General features: G+C 38.0%; 1 protein-coding gene across 3 annotated transcripts in view; it reads left to right on the top strand.

The window, feature by feature from the left end:
* The window catches only part of LOC584503 (spectrin beta chain, non-erythrocytic 1), a 56,318-nt gene extending 37,643 nt beyond the window's left edge, over positions 1 to 18,675 (top strand). For all 3 annotated transcript variants that reach the window (XM_030998445.1, XM_030998446.1, XM_030998444.1), the window contains 21 exons: positions 82 to 357; positions 672 to 839; positions 1,181 to 1,353; positions 1,780 to 2,017; positions 2,571 to 2,834; positions 3,313 to 3,534; positions 3,854 to 4,144; positions 4,608 to 4,816; positions 5,306 to 5,510; positions 5,872 to 6,066; positions 6,525 to 6,593; positions 7,051 to 7,161; positions 7,643 to 7,887; positions 8,725 to 8,863; positions 9,295 to 9,379; positions 9,850 to 9,941; positions 10,362 to 10,466; positions 13,426 to 13,622; positions 14,042 to 14,287; positions 14,899 to 15,072; positions 15,480 to 18,675. In XM_030998445.1, coding sequence (XP_030854305.1) covers positions 82 to 357; positions 672 to 839; positions 1,181 to 1,353; positions 1,780 to 2,017; positions 2,571 to 2,834; positions 3,313 to 3,534; positions 3,854 to 4,144; positions 4,608 to 4,816; positions 5,306 to 5,510; positions 5,872 to 6,066; positions 6,525 to 6,593; positions 7,051 to 7,161; positions 7,643 to 7,887; positions 8,725 to 8,863; positions 9,295 to 9,379; positions 9,850 to 9,941; positions 10,362 to 10,466; positions 13,426 to 13,622; positions 14,042 to 14,287; positions 14,899 to 15,072; positions 15,480 to 15,687 — 3,912 coding nt within the window. In that variant the 3' untranslated portion in view covers positions 15,688 to 18,675. The remainder of the gene's footprint in view (positions 1 to 81; positions 358 to 671; positions 840 to 1,180; positions 1,354 to 1,779; positions 2,018 to 2,570; positions 2,835 to 3,312; positions 3,535 to 3,853; positions 4,145 to 4,607; positions 4,817 to 5,305; positions 5,511 to 5,871; positions 6,067 to 6,524; positions 6,594 to 7,050; positions 7,162 to 7,642; positions 7,888 to 8,724; positions 8,864 to 9,294; positions 9,380 to 9,849; positions 9,942 to 10,361; positions 10,467 to 13,425; positions 13,623 to 14,041; positions 14,288 to 14,898; positions 15,073 to 15,479) is intronic.
* Positions 18,676 to 18,898: the final 223 nt, after the last annotated feature.

Below are 18,898 nucleotides of genomic sequence, written 5' to 3'. Positions count from 1 at the left end.
GTATTTATCTGGTGTATCACAGACAGTTATCCTAATTGTCTTGAAAATACTGAAGCTTCTCAATCTATCTCCCCCTTGCAGCTGAAATCTCGCGAAGCTGCTCTGGCTGAAGCCGGTGACCTCCATCAATTCTTACGCGACCTGGATGACTTCCAGGCTTGGCTGTCCACGACCATGACCACAGTGGCTTCAGAAGAGACCCCAGAGTCCCTGGCTGAGGCTGAGAAGTACCTCAACAAACATGCTGCCATCAAGGATGAGATCGACGGCTATGAAGACAAGTACGCCAAGATGAAGGAGAACGGTGAACGCATCACCGAGGGACAGACAGACACACAGTACATGTTCCTCAGACAGGTAAAAACACCTCACCAATCCTGAAGAAAAAAAACTTTTTCATCTAGAAATGTTTACATTTTTTGTACTTGGTTATTTGCTTAATTTGGTACTAAATTTACCAGAGTATTGTTTATTAGGCAGCGTGACTCTCCTAGGACAAGTCTATGCTGTCTTTGAAAACCTAGGAATGAATATAAATTTGTTTTAATGCTATTAGCATTAAATGTCATTGTACATGTATATGAAGGCCCCATGTGCTGTTGATTTATAAGTTGTAAGGATGGTATGATGTTACCATGGCAAACTATATCCCCTCATATTTTTGTTCACAGCGTCTGCAAGCCTTGGATGATGGATGGCTGGAACTGCACCAGATGTGGGACAATCGTCAGCTCCTGCTCTCCCAGGCTCTCAACTACCAGATGTTCCAGCGTGACGCACGCCAGGCTGATAGCATCCTTAACCAACAGGAGAACTTCCTCACCAAGGTCGAGCAACCGGTAAGGCAAAATTTCCTTCCTTCTTAAGCTGACAATGAATCATGGAAAGCCAAAATTCATTTACATTTGAACTGTTACAAGTTCTACTTCTGTTTAAACCTATATATTATGCTTTTGTTCTGTTGTGCACAGATAGACTAAACTTGATATGTACTTTTTAAATGTTTTATACAGATTTTAATATGAAATTACTGAATTCATTATTACTACACAAGTTTTCTTCTTTAAATGTATATTGAGAAAACCTTTTGAGAATGTAAGTCAGCTTTAGAAATCATCTTGTATCTCCTTTGGTTATCCTTATTTCATGTTGAGTTTACTATGTTTTGATCTCTGGACAGAACTCTCTTGAAGCCTGTGATGAAGCCATCAAGAAGTATGAACACTTCATTGACCAGATGGCTACCAATGATGAGAAGATCAACACCGTCTTGTCCTTTGCCAACAGGCTCTGTGATGAAGACCACTATGCTGCAGATAAGATCAACAAGAAGGCAGAGAACATCGATGAGAGGTCAGTACTTATACCCGTCTTCTGTCAGAACATAGGCATGATATGATACCCTGCAGTATAATTGCATGCAATATACCGAATTAAGTCGTCTGACAGTCATTGTCTCATTTGTGTTATAGTAGTTCAAAGAGATACTGGCATTACAGCGTATTTGGTCAGGAAATCAAATAAATTATGTTTGTAGCAAATAGTTGGAGGACGTTATGCTGTATTGGAAGGATTAGTGCATTTTACAAATTCAAATATCTTATTGTGTAGATAATTATCCTGGATATTTCATCCTTTCCAAGTCCCTCCAGCTTAATACAATCACTAAGCATGTTATGTATTGGTAAGAAGCATGCATAGAGGGATGCCTTGCCATTCCAGTTAGAAAATCTTTTCCAGGTAATGATGCAATTTGCCCTTGTTCTTGTACACGCACAGACGAAAGGCCAACCGTCTTGCTGCAGAGGCTATGCTTGAGAAGCTAAAGGACAACCGTCTCCTGCAGTCCTTCCTGCAGGAGGCTGAGGAGCTTGGTCTCTGGGTGGTGGAGAAGATGGTCGTAGCTCAGGAAGAGACATACGATGGAGCCAGGAGCCTTCACAGCAAATGGCAGAAACACCAGGCCTTTGAAGCTGAGCTGGTCGCCAACAAGGAACGTCTTGACAAGCTCAAAGAGGTATGCATCCTGTCTCAACTCTTTTTAGGCTTGGGTCATCCAAAGGAACAAAGAGAGCACTACCACAGTCTACTTTGGTGACATGTACCTCTCATATGTGCATATACTCTAAAATAATGTGGCAGTATGGGGTTTTGATCTTTGGTGAAAAAAGAGTTAATACACAAGAGATGATATATTTATTTGTATGGGAAATATTTTGCTAGCTTTTAGAATTATTTGTACTACAACATTTTTAAACTATAAGTAAGAAAAACAGGGGTCCATTTCAATGAAATGAGTATCTCCTTACCCTTTCATTTGTGTGAATGTTGCAGCAATTGTACAAGTATGATTGCGATGTCCATCAATTACATCTCATCAGTGATCCTTGATGAGCTTACTAAGGTAATGAAGACTTTTTGAAAGGAGAAAACAAGCATAAGTACATTGTTTGTAACGCACCTGTACCAGTGAGCAACGAATTTCGATTTAATGTTTATGCTACATTCTGAGTGTCTTGATGATGCACACATTGGTTTACATTGCCCTGTATTTATTATAATGATTGCAGCATGGAGATGAACTGATCAAGGAAAAGCCAGAGACCAGAGAGGAGGTCGAGGCCAAGATCGCAGACCTGGAGCAGCAATGGAACGAGCTTGAGAACACCACCAAGACCAAGGGCAAGACTCTGTTTGAAGCCAACAGCCAACAGCTCTTCACCGATGCATGTGACGACATGGAGCAGAAGATCGTGGACTTGGAGACTGAGCTGTGCCATGCTGATGCAGCTGGTGACCTCGTCTCTGTCAACAACTTGCTCAAGAAACAACAGGTAGGAACCCTGTCTTATAGTACAGTTGTGAATATTAAATATAAGAAGCTGTGATTCGATATAAATTACAATCAATCAATTTTTAGAATATTGTATAGCCATTATTACTTGGCAGTTTGAGGGTAGTAAAAACCCATGCTGTTACTACTATATGATGAGGCCTTGCTTGCTAGTTATAGTAGGGGATGTGTGAGACTTTGTAAGTGATTTTAGTCTCATCTCTTTCTAAGAGTAAACTTAGTTAACATTATTGATGCGCAGGTTGAGGCCCTTCCATAGGCTTTACAAACTTTTTCAGTTTCATCTTCACACAATCATAACTTGATGTCAGTTATGATGTGTTTCAAGTTTTCTTCTGTAATTATCTTTTAGACCATATTATTTGGTATATTAATCTAAAAGTGAATTTTGAAAAAAAATTATTACATGTTTAGTAACGGCAGATAAGTGACAAAATGAGTGTTGTCTGATCCTTCAGGTGTACGAACAGTTCCTGGTGATCAAGCAAGAGGAGGTTGAGAGCTTGCAATGCCAGGTATCATCACTGGAGAATGTGGAACACATAGAGAAGGTGACAGCCAAGAAGGAACTGATGGCCCAGCGCTTCAGCAACCTGTCAGATCCCCTCAAGAAGAGGCGAGGAGAGCTTGAGGCTCAACAGCAGGGTTACCAAGTCCTCAGGGATCTAGATGATGAGAAGGTAAGCTATCAGGAGTGGGTTTTAATGAGAAATCCTTGCAGACACCATAGAGAGAGTTCTGTGTACATCGCAGTAGAGCGGTCTCTTTCAGCCCAATAATAAATGCAATACACATAAGAATACTTTTTGATATCATGAGCTTTCATCATGAGCATTCTTACAACAGCAATATAAGTATGATATTATGGTTCCACTTTGGCTTCTTTGGTAAGAATTACAGGAACACATAGTGTCCAGTACGTTGCCTGAACATTACATTTCACTTCACTTCTTCACCCGAAGAATGTGTTATTGATACCGATCACTCCTGTTGCTACAGATCTGGGTCCAGGAGAAGCTGCCCCTGGCCACATCCCACGATGTGGGCAACAACCTACAGGCAGTACAGACCCTGCAGAAGAAGACCAACACTCTCAATGCCGAGGTGGACGGCCATGTGCCTCAGGTGGAGGAGGTGATCGAGCGGGGTAAGGCCATGATTGAACAGGGCCATCCTCAGTCAGAGTACATCAAGGTCAGCATCACAGAGCTGGAGGAACACGTCATCATGCTCAAGTCGGCCATCTCAGGCAGGAAAGATAAGCTGGTTGACTCCAATAAGGCACAACAGGTAAGAACACTTTCCATGCTTAGGACTTCACATTATACAGAAATGATAATGATAATAATTTTGTATGTAGGGCCTTACCAGTGACAATAAACTCACCAAAGTACTTGAAATGTATCAGTTCCCAAGCCAGTATATTATGGTGATGTCTCTCACTCCACTACGCTGTTCATTACCTAACAGATTTTTGCCTAGATTTACATACATATATTTTACTAATGAAATCTCTTAAATCATCTCTCAGATCAGTACAAAAGATAATCATATTGAACACTTTTAAAGGGGTGTAACACCACTCATGCTGAGCCTTAAATTAATTTGATTTTACTATTTGTTTTTTCACATAGAACAGCACCTGTAACTTTTCCATTATACTATTCTAGTATTCTTAATATTTTGTCCAGAGAGTGCTAATAACTTGATAAATACGCTGATTGATTAATGTTTTTGTTTTTTCTTTGAACAGTACTACTTCAACGCAGCAGAGGCTGAGGCATGGATGAGTGAACAGGAGCTGTACATGATGGGTGAAGAGCGTGCTAAGGATGAAGCCAGCGCTGCTACCATGGCTAAGAAGCATGCTATCCTAGAGAGTGCTGTGGAAGACTATGCTGAGACTATCAATGAGGTCTCACATGAGGCCAAACAGCTCATCGATGAGGCACATCCACAGAGGTAAGTGTGTGACTGGGTTTTGTTTGACTAGGACATTTATGTACTCATTGCTGTAAGCAGATCTGTATTCTCTATTTCCTAATGGAACTTATGGAAATACTGAATATTTCTCAAGACTTATACCTTGTCAACTTTGTTATTCCCCATTGAAAAATGAATCTAAAGAATGTGTTGAAGTATCCATTACCTGGTCACGTGCTCCCAACAACGATGGCTATATGTTAAAATATGTATTTAAAGGACATTGGTCAAATTTGTCTTGTTTCATACATTTTGACCCTATAGCAATTATATAAATTCTACTGATAATGTTATTATGATACTCTTATCAGAAAATTATCTTCTTAATATCCAAGCCATCTTTATTGCTACTCTAGGCTTTTCTGTCAAACTCAAAAAGCATGTTAAAGGGAAAGCCCCTTAATGTTACCAGTGAGTTGCATAAAAATCATGTCATGTACTCTTTCTCTATGTTTCACCATCCAACAGTGACCAGATTGCAATCCGTCAATCTCAGATTGACAAGCTGTATGCCGGTCTGAAGGATCTTGCTGAAGAGAGGAGAGCTCGCCTTCAGGAGACCACCAGACTCTTTGCCCTCAACCAAGAGGTCGATGACATCGAACAATGGATTGCTGAGAGGGAAGTCGTTGCTGGGTCTCACGAACTTGGACAGGACCTTGAGCATGTCACGGTATATTGAGGATTTCATCCATCTCCCTTTCTTTTTCTTTTTTTGTTTTTGGTGATATTCTTGTTCTTTTTAAAGAGAAGCTTTTTTTTGTCAGAGCAGATAGTAATATGGCATAAAATTATGTTAGAAAGAGATATAAATGTGTGGTTTATTTCTCAGAGAATTATTGGATTTCAGTATCAAGCTGTCTTTTCCCTCACTTATTGATATAAAAAGATAACGTCTTCGTAGGAATTATATATTCATAAAGCATCCCCATGAAAACTAGTAGATATCATATAACAAGATTTTCTATATCAGGTTCAGAGAAAATGCATGAAGAGCAGCATTTAGTAAGGTTTATTTCTTGTTTGTTACTCAGATGTTGCAGCAACGGTTTGCAGAGTTTGGCCGCGATACCCACAACATCGGCACAGAGAAGGTTGCCCACACCAACCGTACCTGTGACAAACTCATCAACGAGGGCCATGCTGATGCTGCAACCATCTCAGAATGGAAAGACCAAATCAACGAGGCATGGGCTGATCTCCTGGAACTCATTGATACAAGGACCAGGGTGAGTCAAAGACCGACAGCATGGTTTTCATTTTGTTTTTATTGTTTCTTCACTTTTTTTCACTTGGACCTTTAAAATAGATATCCTATGGGTCCATGCGTATCTACTTTTTCTTTTCATTTGGTGCTACCATCCCCTTTTTTCTCCCTCTCTCTCTCTCCCTGTCTCGAAATTTTGTTGTATTATGTACTTTTTTTTTTACCTCTTTCCAAATTTTCTTTCCCCTCCTGCCTACTTTTCATTCATCCCTTCTCTCTGTCCCTTTAGTCCAATACCACATTTTTGTAATCCTTGCAATATCTTTATCTTCATGAATCTATAATTGTGTTTCTACCCTTTGAAATTAACTTGTCCATCTTTGCCGGCTGTTTCAATCTAATTTGATAGAACACTTTCCAGGATTTACGCTTCCACTGAATTCTAACAATGTTCTCTGTCTCTCTCTTTTTTTTGTTCAGATGTTGGCTGCCTCGTATGAGCTACACAAGTTCTACTCCGATGCTAAGGATGTCCTTGCTCATATCCAGGTAAGTCTAAAACGTTGTCAAATACACTCTTCATGTGCCATGCAATTGAGTGTAGTTGATTGAAACATTTATACCTACCGATTGGAAGGCAACTTTGATCAACAAGATTGAAGTCGTGGGGAAGTATTCGTTTGAATAAACGTCTAGAAGTGATATTTTACATTAAACATCTCTTCCATAGTTCATTTAAAGCAGGACTGCACTACTTGTAGCAACTGGCGCCCTCTACACAGCCAACTATGCCTAAGTGGTACCCGTTGATCCCCTCCATGCCCTTTTTTCTTATGTTAATTGAGAGCTGCTTTGATGAGATAACCACCTGCCAGTGACCACGCAGGGAGGTCTAATCCCTCCCAGTCACGTTAATGCAGAGAGGCTTTAAGAATGATCAATATTTTGAGATGATTTCCTCCTCTAAATGGTCTGTTTCCATGTTATTATTTTTCCTGATACACAGGAGAAGCAACAGGAGATGTCTGAGGAGCTAGGCAAGGATCAGCAGTCAGTAGCCATCTTACAGAGGAAACATGTCTCCTTCCAGAGTGATCTCTCTGCTCTTGGCCAACAGGTATGTCTTCTTTCTTACCTTCTCATTTCTCACTGTAGTGCGTCAGCATTTGTCTTCCCATTTGTAACTTGTACAAAGAGGACAGGAATGTGTTAACAAAATTGGGCATTTTGCACAACATGTGATAGATATTAGGTAACAGTAAGCATGAGTATGTTATGATCAAAAATCTGCTTGAAGGCTCAAATGCTAATTTGGCCTATGTTTGTGGATTACATATAATTTGATGTGAATTTTTGGACTTCAAAAAAAAATAGAAGTCAAATATATATTTTTAGAGATATTCTCTTTTGATTGAAAAAAAAAAAAAATGTCAAAATTTAAAAGAATATTTTGTTGAATTTAATTTTAATAATGGTATACAAGTTTAGAGGGGAGAATAAGATTGGATGAGGATTCCATGAATTATTATCTAAAACATTCACTACAACTGCTTCAGCAAAACCTATATTAAATGATTCATGCTTTCCCAAACCTTCAGGTCAACGATGTTCAAGAGGAGGCTGGCCGTCTTCGTGCCGCCTATGCTGGTGACAAGGCCAGGGAGATTGACACCCGAGAACAGGAGGTGGTGGATGCATGGAACAACCTGAACTCCTCTATCAAGTTCCGCTGTGTGAGACTAGACCAGACCGATGAGCTCTTCAGGTTCCTCAACCTTGTCAGGGCGCTCATGATGTGGATGGAGGACATCCTCCTGCAGATCATCAACCAGGACAAGGCCAGGTAAGAACTGACTCAGCATCTAGAGAAGAAGAGACAGTTCTTCGGATAAAAAGCTTGCCAGCACAGCTTGTGATGAGTTGAGATCACAATGAATAGTTCTGGGCCTCATTTCACAAAACTTGTTATCAGTGACAATTTACATTTTTTGTTATAAGCTACTGAAAGCCTAGCTTTTGATTGGTTATCAGCAGATTTGTCACTGATTTTTGTCATTTGCCATTGTCTGACAGACATGAGCGTTATACAAGAACCCACTATTATTATTATTATTAAAAAAGGCTTTGTGAAACGGGTCCCAGGTAATGAATTTTGGAAGATGAGCCATAGGCCGAAAGAAGTCATCCCATATGGTATTGATCCTCTTCACATGTTTGATATAGTATAGAAGCCTGATATCCACCACATGTGCAAGGAAGCCCTGATTATTATTGATGATGATTGTTAGGAGTAATAGTGATGATGAATTTACTATTATTTAAACATATTTGTGGCTTACACCCAGTAAAAAAGATTGAATTCACTATTGTTGATGAAAACGATGTACATTTACTTGAGAAAAGAACAACAGGAAGAGATGCATTACTGCTAGATTAATATTAGCTTACTTTGAATTCTGTAATTGGATAATACAGTTTGGAATTATCATAAGCATGTTTAAACTCAGAATAATTGATTCAATATCATTGCTAAGGATAGGAACTGTGGTGTAAACGCTTTAAGATTATTGTGTGAGATAATCTCATGCTTGAGTTCGTGTAATGAAAAACAGTTTATGTCTTTGAAATTGCACGTGTGTGAATATACTATCAAGCATTGCGTTCTATTTTCATTGCACAGGGATGTATCTGGTGTTGAGCTTCTGATGAACGGTCATCAGAACATCAAAGCAGAGATTGACACTAGGGATGGTAACTTCACAGAATGCTTTACCATGGGTAAAGACATGCTGGCAAGAGATCACTACGCATCAAAGGACGTAAGTCTCTTCATTTCATTCTGTTTTCTCAAATACAAGTTTACATCATTTTGCTTGCCGTGAAAGCATTTACAAGTAGGGGTTGAGGAAAAGAGAAACAAAAATTTTCTGTACTGCAGAAAAACTTGTGTTAGTAAAAACTACCCATTTGTATATGTGCTGAATTCCTGGAGATTGAAAATTTCTTGGGATGAAACAAATGTTATCCCTTTCTACTTTGTAGTTATCAATAGTAAAGTTTGTAGACCATTTTGGGAAGTTTCTGCAACTGTTCATCAACATGGAATGAAGGTAGCATTTGATATTCTCTCATTCAATATGTACAATATGAAAACATTTCATTCTCATGACGATATCCTATGTTTAATGGGCCTTCTCCTTCTTCACTCACTTTCTTTGACTCTCTCTCTCTCTCTCTATCATGTATATAGATCCATACCAAGCTAGTGCAGGTCGGTGGCAAGCGTCAGGAGATGATCGCTGACTGGGAACACAGATGGGAATACCTACAGCTCAGTGAGTATCTTCTCTTCCAGTTCAGTTTTTACCCCAACGATTATGAGTATATGTCTACAATTTACTTTGCTCATAGACAAGTAAAATGAAATGCATCTGTTTTGCTTGAAGAGACAAGAAACCCAAAGCTTTGTTTTCTCCTACTGAAATTTGATGTTTTTGTAATAATGGGGCTAACTATTGCAGGAATAAGTGGCGAAAGAGTATTAAATTACACACAATGCTCATTTTACAAGAGTCTGTTTAACTTATGATTACTCATCTAATCACTAGGTCCAATGATATTGTAATTTGTATCTCTAGGGAAATACATGTACATGAAGGGATAGCAACTACATAAACAGGTTAAGTAGGAAGAGTAAGTAATACAACATTTTAGGTCTGTAATATACACAGTATAGAAATCCATATGGTATTGCCTCCATCATGTCATGCCACTGTGCTAACTAGTTTCGTATTATTTTGTGTAGTTCTGGAGGTATACCAGTTTGCCCGTGATGCCCATGCTGCTGAAGCCTGGCTGATGAGCCAAGAACAGTACCTGAGGAGTGATGATTATGGGGTGAGTAAACCTAGAGCTAACATTTTCATTGCCTCTTAGATGGCTTTTTTTCAGTTTTAATGGATAGTTATTGCATTTTGAAACAAGACACGATAGTAATGTGTATTATAAGATGTTTTTATGCCTGTGCCTATCCCTCAGACAGACACTAGATGGTGAAATTTCACACTCAATACTCCTAGTGTATATATAAATGGTAAGATCCAAGTCCTTTCCCCACGATCACATTTATTACCCCAACTATTGATACTTGTCATCAATTCCTTTTTTCCTCTTATACTGAAGTTAAATCACTAGTTTCTTTGATGAGGCACTGTAGACAATGAACTAGGAGAAGCAAGTGTAAATACATATATGAAAGAAGACTCGGAATAGGGAGTGTAAGCGCATTGCTAAATTTGAGTTTGCTTTACATTTCAGGACTCTCTGGATGAAGTAGAGAAGTTGATCAAGAGGCACGAGGCCTTTGAGAAGGCCCTCTATTGCCAGGAAGAGAGATTCACCGCACTTGAGAAACTCACAACAGTAAGTCGATCCCACCCATTCTTCACTCCCGTGTATGCATTTATCTCTCTAAACCTCATTCTTCATAATTGTAGCTTTTAAAAAAATAAATGTTTGCCTTTTAGATCATGATTAGAAAGAATGAAAATAAAGTGTGCAAGCTAGCTGCCTCGTCTCAAAAGAATTGACAGAGAGAAAATAGAGTAGTATTTCATATTCCTGCATGTAAATATTTTAGCATGACTATTCTTCTCGGATTTGATGGAAAATAAATAGCTGCAAATTCCAAGTTATTTATAAAATTGTAATTTTGGTTGCGGCCTGAGACAGTTTGAATGCATCAAGAGAAACATGTCTCTACCAAATCCATGACCATGGCCAGATATGTGGTTAACTTGTATATTGCAGTTGTCTGTCAAAACTTTTATTACATTACCTAGCAATTTTACCTATCGTATCCCATTTGCCAAATGCCAATTATCTGCCCTGTATGCATGTTGTTCCTGCAAAAGGATCTGATAAATATCTTTTCTCACAAAAAAAAATAAATGCACATTTCTTTTTCTTTTCAAGCAAGTTTCTGTGAACAAATCCATACATAATATCTCTAAAAGCTTGCAAAAATCTATTTAGCTGATTTTGTAAATTGCCTGAATAAACAGGTTATACTGGGTTCATTTAAAGTACATGTATAGTTAACACTTTATATATTCCTAAAATCACTTTTGATGATAAATTAAATGTCCTGTGTTCAGAATTCAGATTTTTTTTCTTGTGTGCGTATATCCTGAAAAGAGATGGATTTATCTGTCTTGTAAACGTGCATGTAACCAAAATGGTTGTCAAATTGTCTTCATATTTAACTTGCCATGACACGTAGTGTAGCTTCACTTGGATTTACAGGATATGTATAATTGTACCTGCTAGTTCCTAGAGTTTTAGTTCAATGCACATCAAAGCTTGCTTTTAGATAGAAACATAGATATTTGCTAGTCACTAGGAAACACATGGCTCTACCTAGTGCTAGAGTCATTATTATTTTGTAGACTTTCAAGCTGTAGACTAGTACTTCAAACTCTTCATGATGCTCATATTCCTGCTTTTGCATGTCACTTGCTAAACACAAAAATGTAGGTAAATGAGCCAGTTCTTCGACCGGGGCCTGTAAGTATCGAGTGAACGCGTTAGGAGACTTTTTATTGCATCAGAATCAGATATCCAAGTTGAGATTCCAATGGAGCGCTAAGATATGAAAAAAAGATATGGTACAAAATTTACTGTTCATGTTTACCAATAGAATATTTAGCTCAAAATAATGTGTGATATCCCAAAATCAAAAAGAACATATTTGAGTTGTCCATTGAAATACTGTGGCATTACTCAAGACTATCAAATCAGAATGATTATCAAACTGATTGGGGAAATTTCAAATACGCGTATTCAGTCAGGGAGAAATAAAGGGTACAAAATTGTAATAGATCCCTGTTCATATTATCACCTTAAACACACTTGTGTTTCTTCATAATCAGAGAAAGAATCGCTAAGTTGTGCTCCTTCAGATTCCTTGGAATCTAACTTGGATATTTTCTGTACATCACTGATGAATGAGAGACCGCCATCTCTCGCTTGCTCAGTTTGAGTTTCAGCAAAACATCTTCGCAGAGTGCAGTTGCCTCATTTTCAACATGCAGGTTCAGCAATCTCTTCATCCAATGCAACAATCGAAGAGAGTCAATTGCAAATATCAATATCTTCTAATATGCAATCCCCTTCTCATCCCCATTTTTACATCCGCTTGTGTCTGTGTGACGTAGCCCAAGGCTTTTCTTTGTATCATTGTTATTTCTGTCTTTTGAGAAGCTAGCATTTGCTTCTTACTTGGTAGCAGACATTCCAACCTCATAGGTGCTTGCATTATGGGATGCCTATTTTTTTATCATGTAATTTCATCTGAAACGATTAATCCTTCATGATTACACTTTCTCTCTGCCTGCTTTATAGGAGCGCATTTTTTATCCTTGCTATTCAACATTGCATTCTTTTCCACTGTTTCATCTCTATCCTAAATCATACTTTTAGTCACAATCCTTCCCTTTTCTGGATTTAATCAGAAATTTATGAACGATCCATCAGTTCACCCTTTTTGAATCTAGGTGAAGGGTCTATCTTCATCACTGTTTCCACCACTAGTATGGATACTTTCTCCTTCTATTTCATGGTGAAGGCGCCTTGCTTTCCTTTCATGATGCACTGAGGAGCAGCATCTTTCATGCATACAAATGATGATAGAAGAAAGAGAAACCATTCTCATTCAATAGGCTGTGTCTCGTGTATTAGCTGTTGCATCTTAAAAAGGGAGATTTTAAAAATATACTATTCAAGATTTATGTGCATCAGCTTTGCCTATGAAAGATTTTGCTTACTGGGATGCTTTTGTGGGATAATTTAAAGATGTTTCACGGTGAACATGAGATGCAAATTTGTTTGGCTTTTTGGAATGGTAAACTGATCATAGGATCTGCCTTAAAGCCTCATCAAATAGGCACATGATGATGCTCCATGTTTGTAAACACAAAAATTAATTCTATTTTTTTTCATTGGAACAAGGAACAGAAATTCAAGTAAAACACAATACTGGCATTTTGTAATATGTAGTTTCTTTTATTTTAAAATGGTGAGTTTTCTTGGAAAAATATCTTTTGTAGATGTTGTTACATTAAATACAAGGTAGTATGCTCCACTCTCGTGTTCCAAATACTAAAACCTAAAATACCCAAATTACAATCCACATACATGATAAGTGCTTTGAAATTTTCCTTCTAAACCCAGTGAAAAACAATCCACTATGCATCCTAAACCTTTGAACCACGCTTACCAGTTCTTCTACCCTTTCTCATCACCTTTTAACATAGCACTTTTAAGTTGATTGCCATTGTTTGTTCCCAAACTGACTGTATACCTGCTTGTTGTCCATCTGTAGTTCGAGTTGAGAGAGCTACGCAAACGTCAAGACGAGGCCCGCCGTGCTGCTGGTGAGAATTCTCCACCTATGAAAGAGTCACCGTCTCTCAAGCACAAGATCGTTGATGACTTCATGTATGAGGAGAGGGAGAAGGAGCGAAGAGCAAATGAGGAGGCAGAGCAGGAGCAACAGCAGCAGGAGCAGGCAGAGATCAGGTACGAACTAGTCAAAGAGAAGTGCTCTTGGCTAATTTCAAGGTGTTTTATATATGGCCTTAATTTAGGGTGAACATGCCTCTTCCGAGTATGAGATGCCTCAGGTAATCTATTCAGTTGTCACTTCATGTAAATAAGTAATAACACAGCTATGCAGTAAGTTTTAATTATTTGGATGACTGAAATTGAGCAAGTGGATCACCGATTCACATTTCATTGTTATTGACTATTAGTAAGATGTGTGCACCTGATGGTAGGAGAAGAGCTTCATTCGGACAGTTATTTGTGTGCATAATCAAGTGTTTCACACAGATTAGTTTCTGATAAAAGTATTACCTGGAATAAGGGCCAATTGCTTGATGCTTTTACATCTGTTGTTCATGAGCCTTATCGTTTATATAATTTCTCTGCATGTTCAGGCAAGCTGCGACCAAGTACGTTGAAGAAGTGCAAGAGATGGTGAGCCAAGAGGCTCAGAGGGAGGTGCACGCCACGGCGGTAGACGGTGGTGCAGAGGGTCATACCGACGATGAACCCATGAACGGAGAGGAGGAACCTGCACCTGGTACCGTACCAGCAGGAGCCTTCGGTGGGGCCAACGAGGCCGAAGGATTCCTCATGAGGAAACACCAGTTCGAGGCGGGAGGCAAGAAGGCTTCCAACAGGTATGGTGTTCTTCATTTTATGTTTAAACAAAATTTTTTGTGATGATCAATCTCTTTGCCACCTATTAATTTGGCATTTTGATTTTGTATTTATCCTGAGCTTTTGTTCCCGATAGCTTTCCATTAGTCTTGGTGATTTGTTTTTTTCACCAGGCCTGTGGAATCCAATATTAAGAAGGTGCATAAATAAGTAAATGAGGTTTATGAGGCTGTGTATTCCATGATATGGATAAGCAGGGATGCCAGTTTTCAGGCAATAGCCCGAATTCAGACCCTGGCAAGTTATTTTCAAACCATAGTTAAAGCTTTTTTGTGTACAAAATAGCTCATTCTAGGTGATTTTCAGGCCCTCTGATCAATTCTAACTGGCATCCCTGGAATAAAGAAAGCACATCTGTCTCTCCCGCAACGTGGTGAACAAATTATGAAAGTGACTTGCATAAAACATAAGTTATATCATGACCTCTTATTACCCATTCTGTGACAAAATAACAGTACTAAGCATGGATTACATTATCTTCTAGTTTTCAAAAATCAGTTTACAACATGTATTGATTTGAACTGAGATTGTTCTAACAATCCTCCTTTCTCCTGACTGACTGTCATTGCAGATCTTGGAACCATGTTTATGGAATCACCCATGGCCAATCCCTGTCATTCTACAAGGATGCTAAGAACAAGCTGAAGGAGATCACATTCAACAACGAGCATCCTCTCAATCTCAGTGGGGCTACTGCTGAATATGCAGAAGACTACACCAAGAAGAAGCATGTCTTCAGGCTTAAGTAAGTCCAAACATCCAACCCGGCTTTGTGTTTTATTGTAGACAGTCATTCAGTACTCTGTAAGATTAAGTTTGTAGTTGAAACACCAAAGAATTTGACTTGATTCGTCATTGTTTTTATGTATTTTTACCTTTGACTGGAATGTGAAGTTTTGCTAAGTAATATACAAAGAAATGGTTACCTTCACTCTAAATCATGGATGTTGAATTTAGCTTGGCGAAAAAGGGGTCATTAAAAAGCACAAAGTAATGTTTGTTCTTAATTTTTGTTATGAAATCTTTCCTTTTCTGGTGTGTGTCTTTCACGCCCTTGTCCACTCTGTCATATAATCTAAGTTTTCTTTTCTCATGTGGAACATGGCGGCGATGAAGATGATATGATTTTTGTTTGTTTTCTTTCTTTGCCAGGTTGGAAGATGCGTCTGAGTATCTATTCCAATCTAAGGACAGTGACGAGCTAGGCTACTGGTTAAACCAACTGCACACAGCTATCTCCGGTACTGGTGAATCCGCCTCTAAAGAACAGAAGCGAGCCCACACCCTCCCAGCGGACTCCACCTCACCAGGGGGCAAGAAGGCCAAGGGAAAGGGCCTCTTTACCCTCAAGCGGAAGTGAGAGTCCTGAGGTCGGGTCAGATAATCAATCGTGACCCCCCTCCCCTCTCCTACTTTCCTCTTGTATAGCCCCCCTTGTACATCATGACAATTGTTCAAGTACTATTACGGTTATCATGGATTGATATTGAATCAGACTGACAAGAAAAGATATTGGATTGGTAGTGCACTTTTTTTTAATGACTTTTACAGAAATGTCAAAGACTATTCGCGCTGCAACGCTTTTGGACTCTCGGTATGAAAGAAAAACTAGGCTTTCCCGCTTCTTCTTATTCTACGGTTGCGCTGTCATGTGGTGATGTAGTGATGATGTTATATATGTATAAAGTGTAGCGTGAGTTCATGATAGACACAACTAAAATTGGAAGTTTGTTCATTGGCTTTTTGGCTGTTAGTGTTAAAATTCTTGTAAACTAGGCATGTCTTTGAGAATATCGGCGCGCTGTGAATGAACAGCGCTGGAAAAGGTCTAACGTCAAGACGTTTGTTTTTCTTTCTATGGAATATATTTAAATAAGAGACGAGGAGGGTTTTTATCGAAGACGTGCATGCGGCATTCCATATGTAAATCATATGCATAGATTTTCTCCCTGCGAGTCCCCTTGTGTGTAGAAATGACAAAGGAAATGTAGAAAGGCAGAAAGGCGATTCATTCTTTCATTGGACAGAACATGCTATTAACACCAGTTTTAGTCACTAGGGGTGATAAAATTACCCACATAGATTAGATTCATTGAGCTTCGGGTAGTGGAGATTTTTATCTGACATTTTGTATGTCGCTATTTGAAATGAAGGCGTGTCAATCTGTAACTTATGATAAGTAGTTGAATCGTATCTCAAGTCAGTACTGCCTGTTGATATAATTATTGTTATTATTGTCCAGTACCCAAAACGACGTTACCTTGTACCTCGATGAGGAGTACTTTTGTCTATCCAGCTAGTAGGCACGCAAAGACCTTATCTACGTGTTCTGCATTATGTTATTTAATAGCTGAGACTAACTTGTCTTTTAATATCAAATGTGATGTAGACAAAATGTATACAGAGGTAAATATTCATGTAGATGATGTGTATGTGAGTATATTGGTGTTGTAGTGTTAGGCATCTTAACATCTTAAAAGAGAACGTGTATAAATAATAAGTCGTTAATTCTTGCAATTATTATTCAAATTGCTGTTGTATCTTGATAGTTGTATATCTAATGTTAGACATGGATCTGAAGCGCTGTACAGTATGAACTGTATGTGTAGCATCGCTGGAATGAGAAAAAAAAAAGGTATAAATCTTATCGGCTATTGTTGTGTGTTGTGATTAAGAAAAAACATCATAAAAGTAGCGTAGTCAACTATCCTGGTCCATTTTATGGGCTCTGTGTGGTAAATTGTCATATTTCTTTTCTGCAGATTGTACAAAGAAAAATAAGCAGTAGGGGAAATTAGTTAAACAAACTGAGATTAACATCTAACGTTATGTGTGTCTTTTCTCTCAAACATATGATTAGAGCTTGCATTAAAAAAAAAGTATGTAAATGTTCTTATAGTGGTGTGACTTATATCTACAAAAAATATTTGACTTTTTCTATTGTACTTAGCTAGATAGCAGGCGGGCAGGTGTTTTGCCTGTTTCACTTGTCCAGTTACAAATCTAAAATGGCTACTTAACATGAACTCAATGAAATGGGCTGGCTTAGTTACTCAGTCAACAATAAAGCTTGATAAGATGAAAATAAGAGGTCACACTTTAAAAAACCTGAAATAGTTGCCAGTAGTAAATGTATAATAATGTATTCTATCTTGATGAAATATATAATTCATCTACTCTGCCCTACTTATGCGACTTTTATGTATTTACTATTACATGTTCAAAATTTATGTAAACTTGTGTATTCAAATTTAAGAAAATTGTAATATTCTGTAGAATCATTTATTTGCAATTTTCATTGTAGTGCGTATTATTTGCAATAGTGCATTATGTTTTTTCTAAAAGTTGTATTCAAATCTTATACTTTCTTTTCCTTCGTAAACGGATCACTTTCTTTAATCATATAAGTAACTATAAAAGATTTAAAACGCTTTGCCAGGGATACGGTTTGGTGTTCATTTTTTTCTTATAAGCGCTCAATATTTGTAGATGGAATACGATTTTTATTTCTTTTTGTCTGTATCATTTTAATGAGGATGAAATATTAATGAGATTAATATCACTGCTAAGCAGTAAAAATTTACCAATTATGGAAAAAACTGCTTCATATAGGTGCTCTTAGGTGTACTCTACCATGTAATAAAGAGCTTTCCTGTGTTTAGATCAAAAAGATTTTTCAATCCTCAATTAAGTTACGCAGTTACTTGAAAATAACCAGCTTTTTCATAGCATATACATGTATTCTTCTGTTTTTGTGTGTATTCTTAGGTGAAGGTATTCAGTGCCATTTGAGTGGACAGTAGCTTTAGCTTCCTTCGTGCATTTAAAATGCAATTCCTTTTTTTTTTTGGTTAATGCTTAAACCTGTTGAAAGAGGATCTAATTTCTCTACATGAACTGAACCATTTTGTTTTTTCACCTTGCAGTTAAAAGCACACGAGAGACAGTTTCAGAGGTAGTATTCAGAAATGTTATTAGTAACGTTAAGAAAGGTGAACAGAGATCTTTTGATATCTAAACCAATTGCAGATTTTTAGTTGTGGTATTCCATTTGTGTGTAGTGAAGTGTAGTATTCAAATTATGTATTCCATTCTCCATCGCTGTAAGAATCACATCATCAATCAAAATTAACTTATAATGTATTCAGCGGACAGATTATTTAATCCATGTTTTTAGACAAACTTCTACAATTAAAGGCCAGCAGTAGAAGTGATAGGATTGTGGTATTCTGGTATCATGTACACACAGGACCATACCCCCTCACTCTAGGTATCCAATATGAAAAATTCTCTAGCCCTTCATTTTGTATGTGTCACGTATTGCCAATAAATCCAAGTGAAAAATGTATTCCTTTCCATCTCGTGTCATTCTGTGTGTTGGTAACATGTATGGGTCATTGTCTGATAGTGCAAAGAGCATGAGGTTGTGTGCAAGATAAAAGCCCAGTATTTGCAAGTATCCCAACTCCATTTGTCGGATTCAGAAGTACAGGTATTTAATTGGAAATCAATTGAGCAGAGCAGTCATTTTAATAATCTTCAATTTAAAAAAATTGTGACACTTGCAATGA

This window comes from Strongylocentrotus purpuratus, unplaced genomic scaffold (assembly GCF_000002235.5).
Source record: "Strongylocentrotus purpuratus isolate Spur 01 unplaced genomic scaffold, Spur_5.0 spur5_scaffold_5, whole genome shotgun sequence".
Classification (NCBI taxonomy): Eukaryota; Metazoa; Echinodermata; class Echinoidea; order Camarodonta; family Strongylocentrotidae; genus Strongylocentrotus; species Strongylocentrotus purpuratus.
This window is presented reverse-complemented; position numbering and strand designations above follow the sequence as displayed.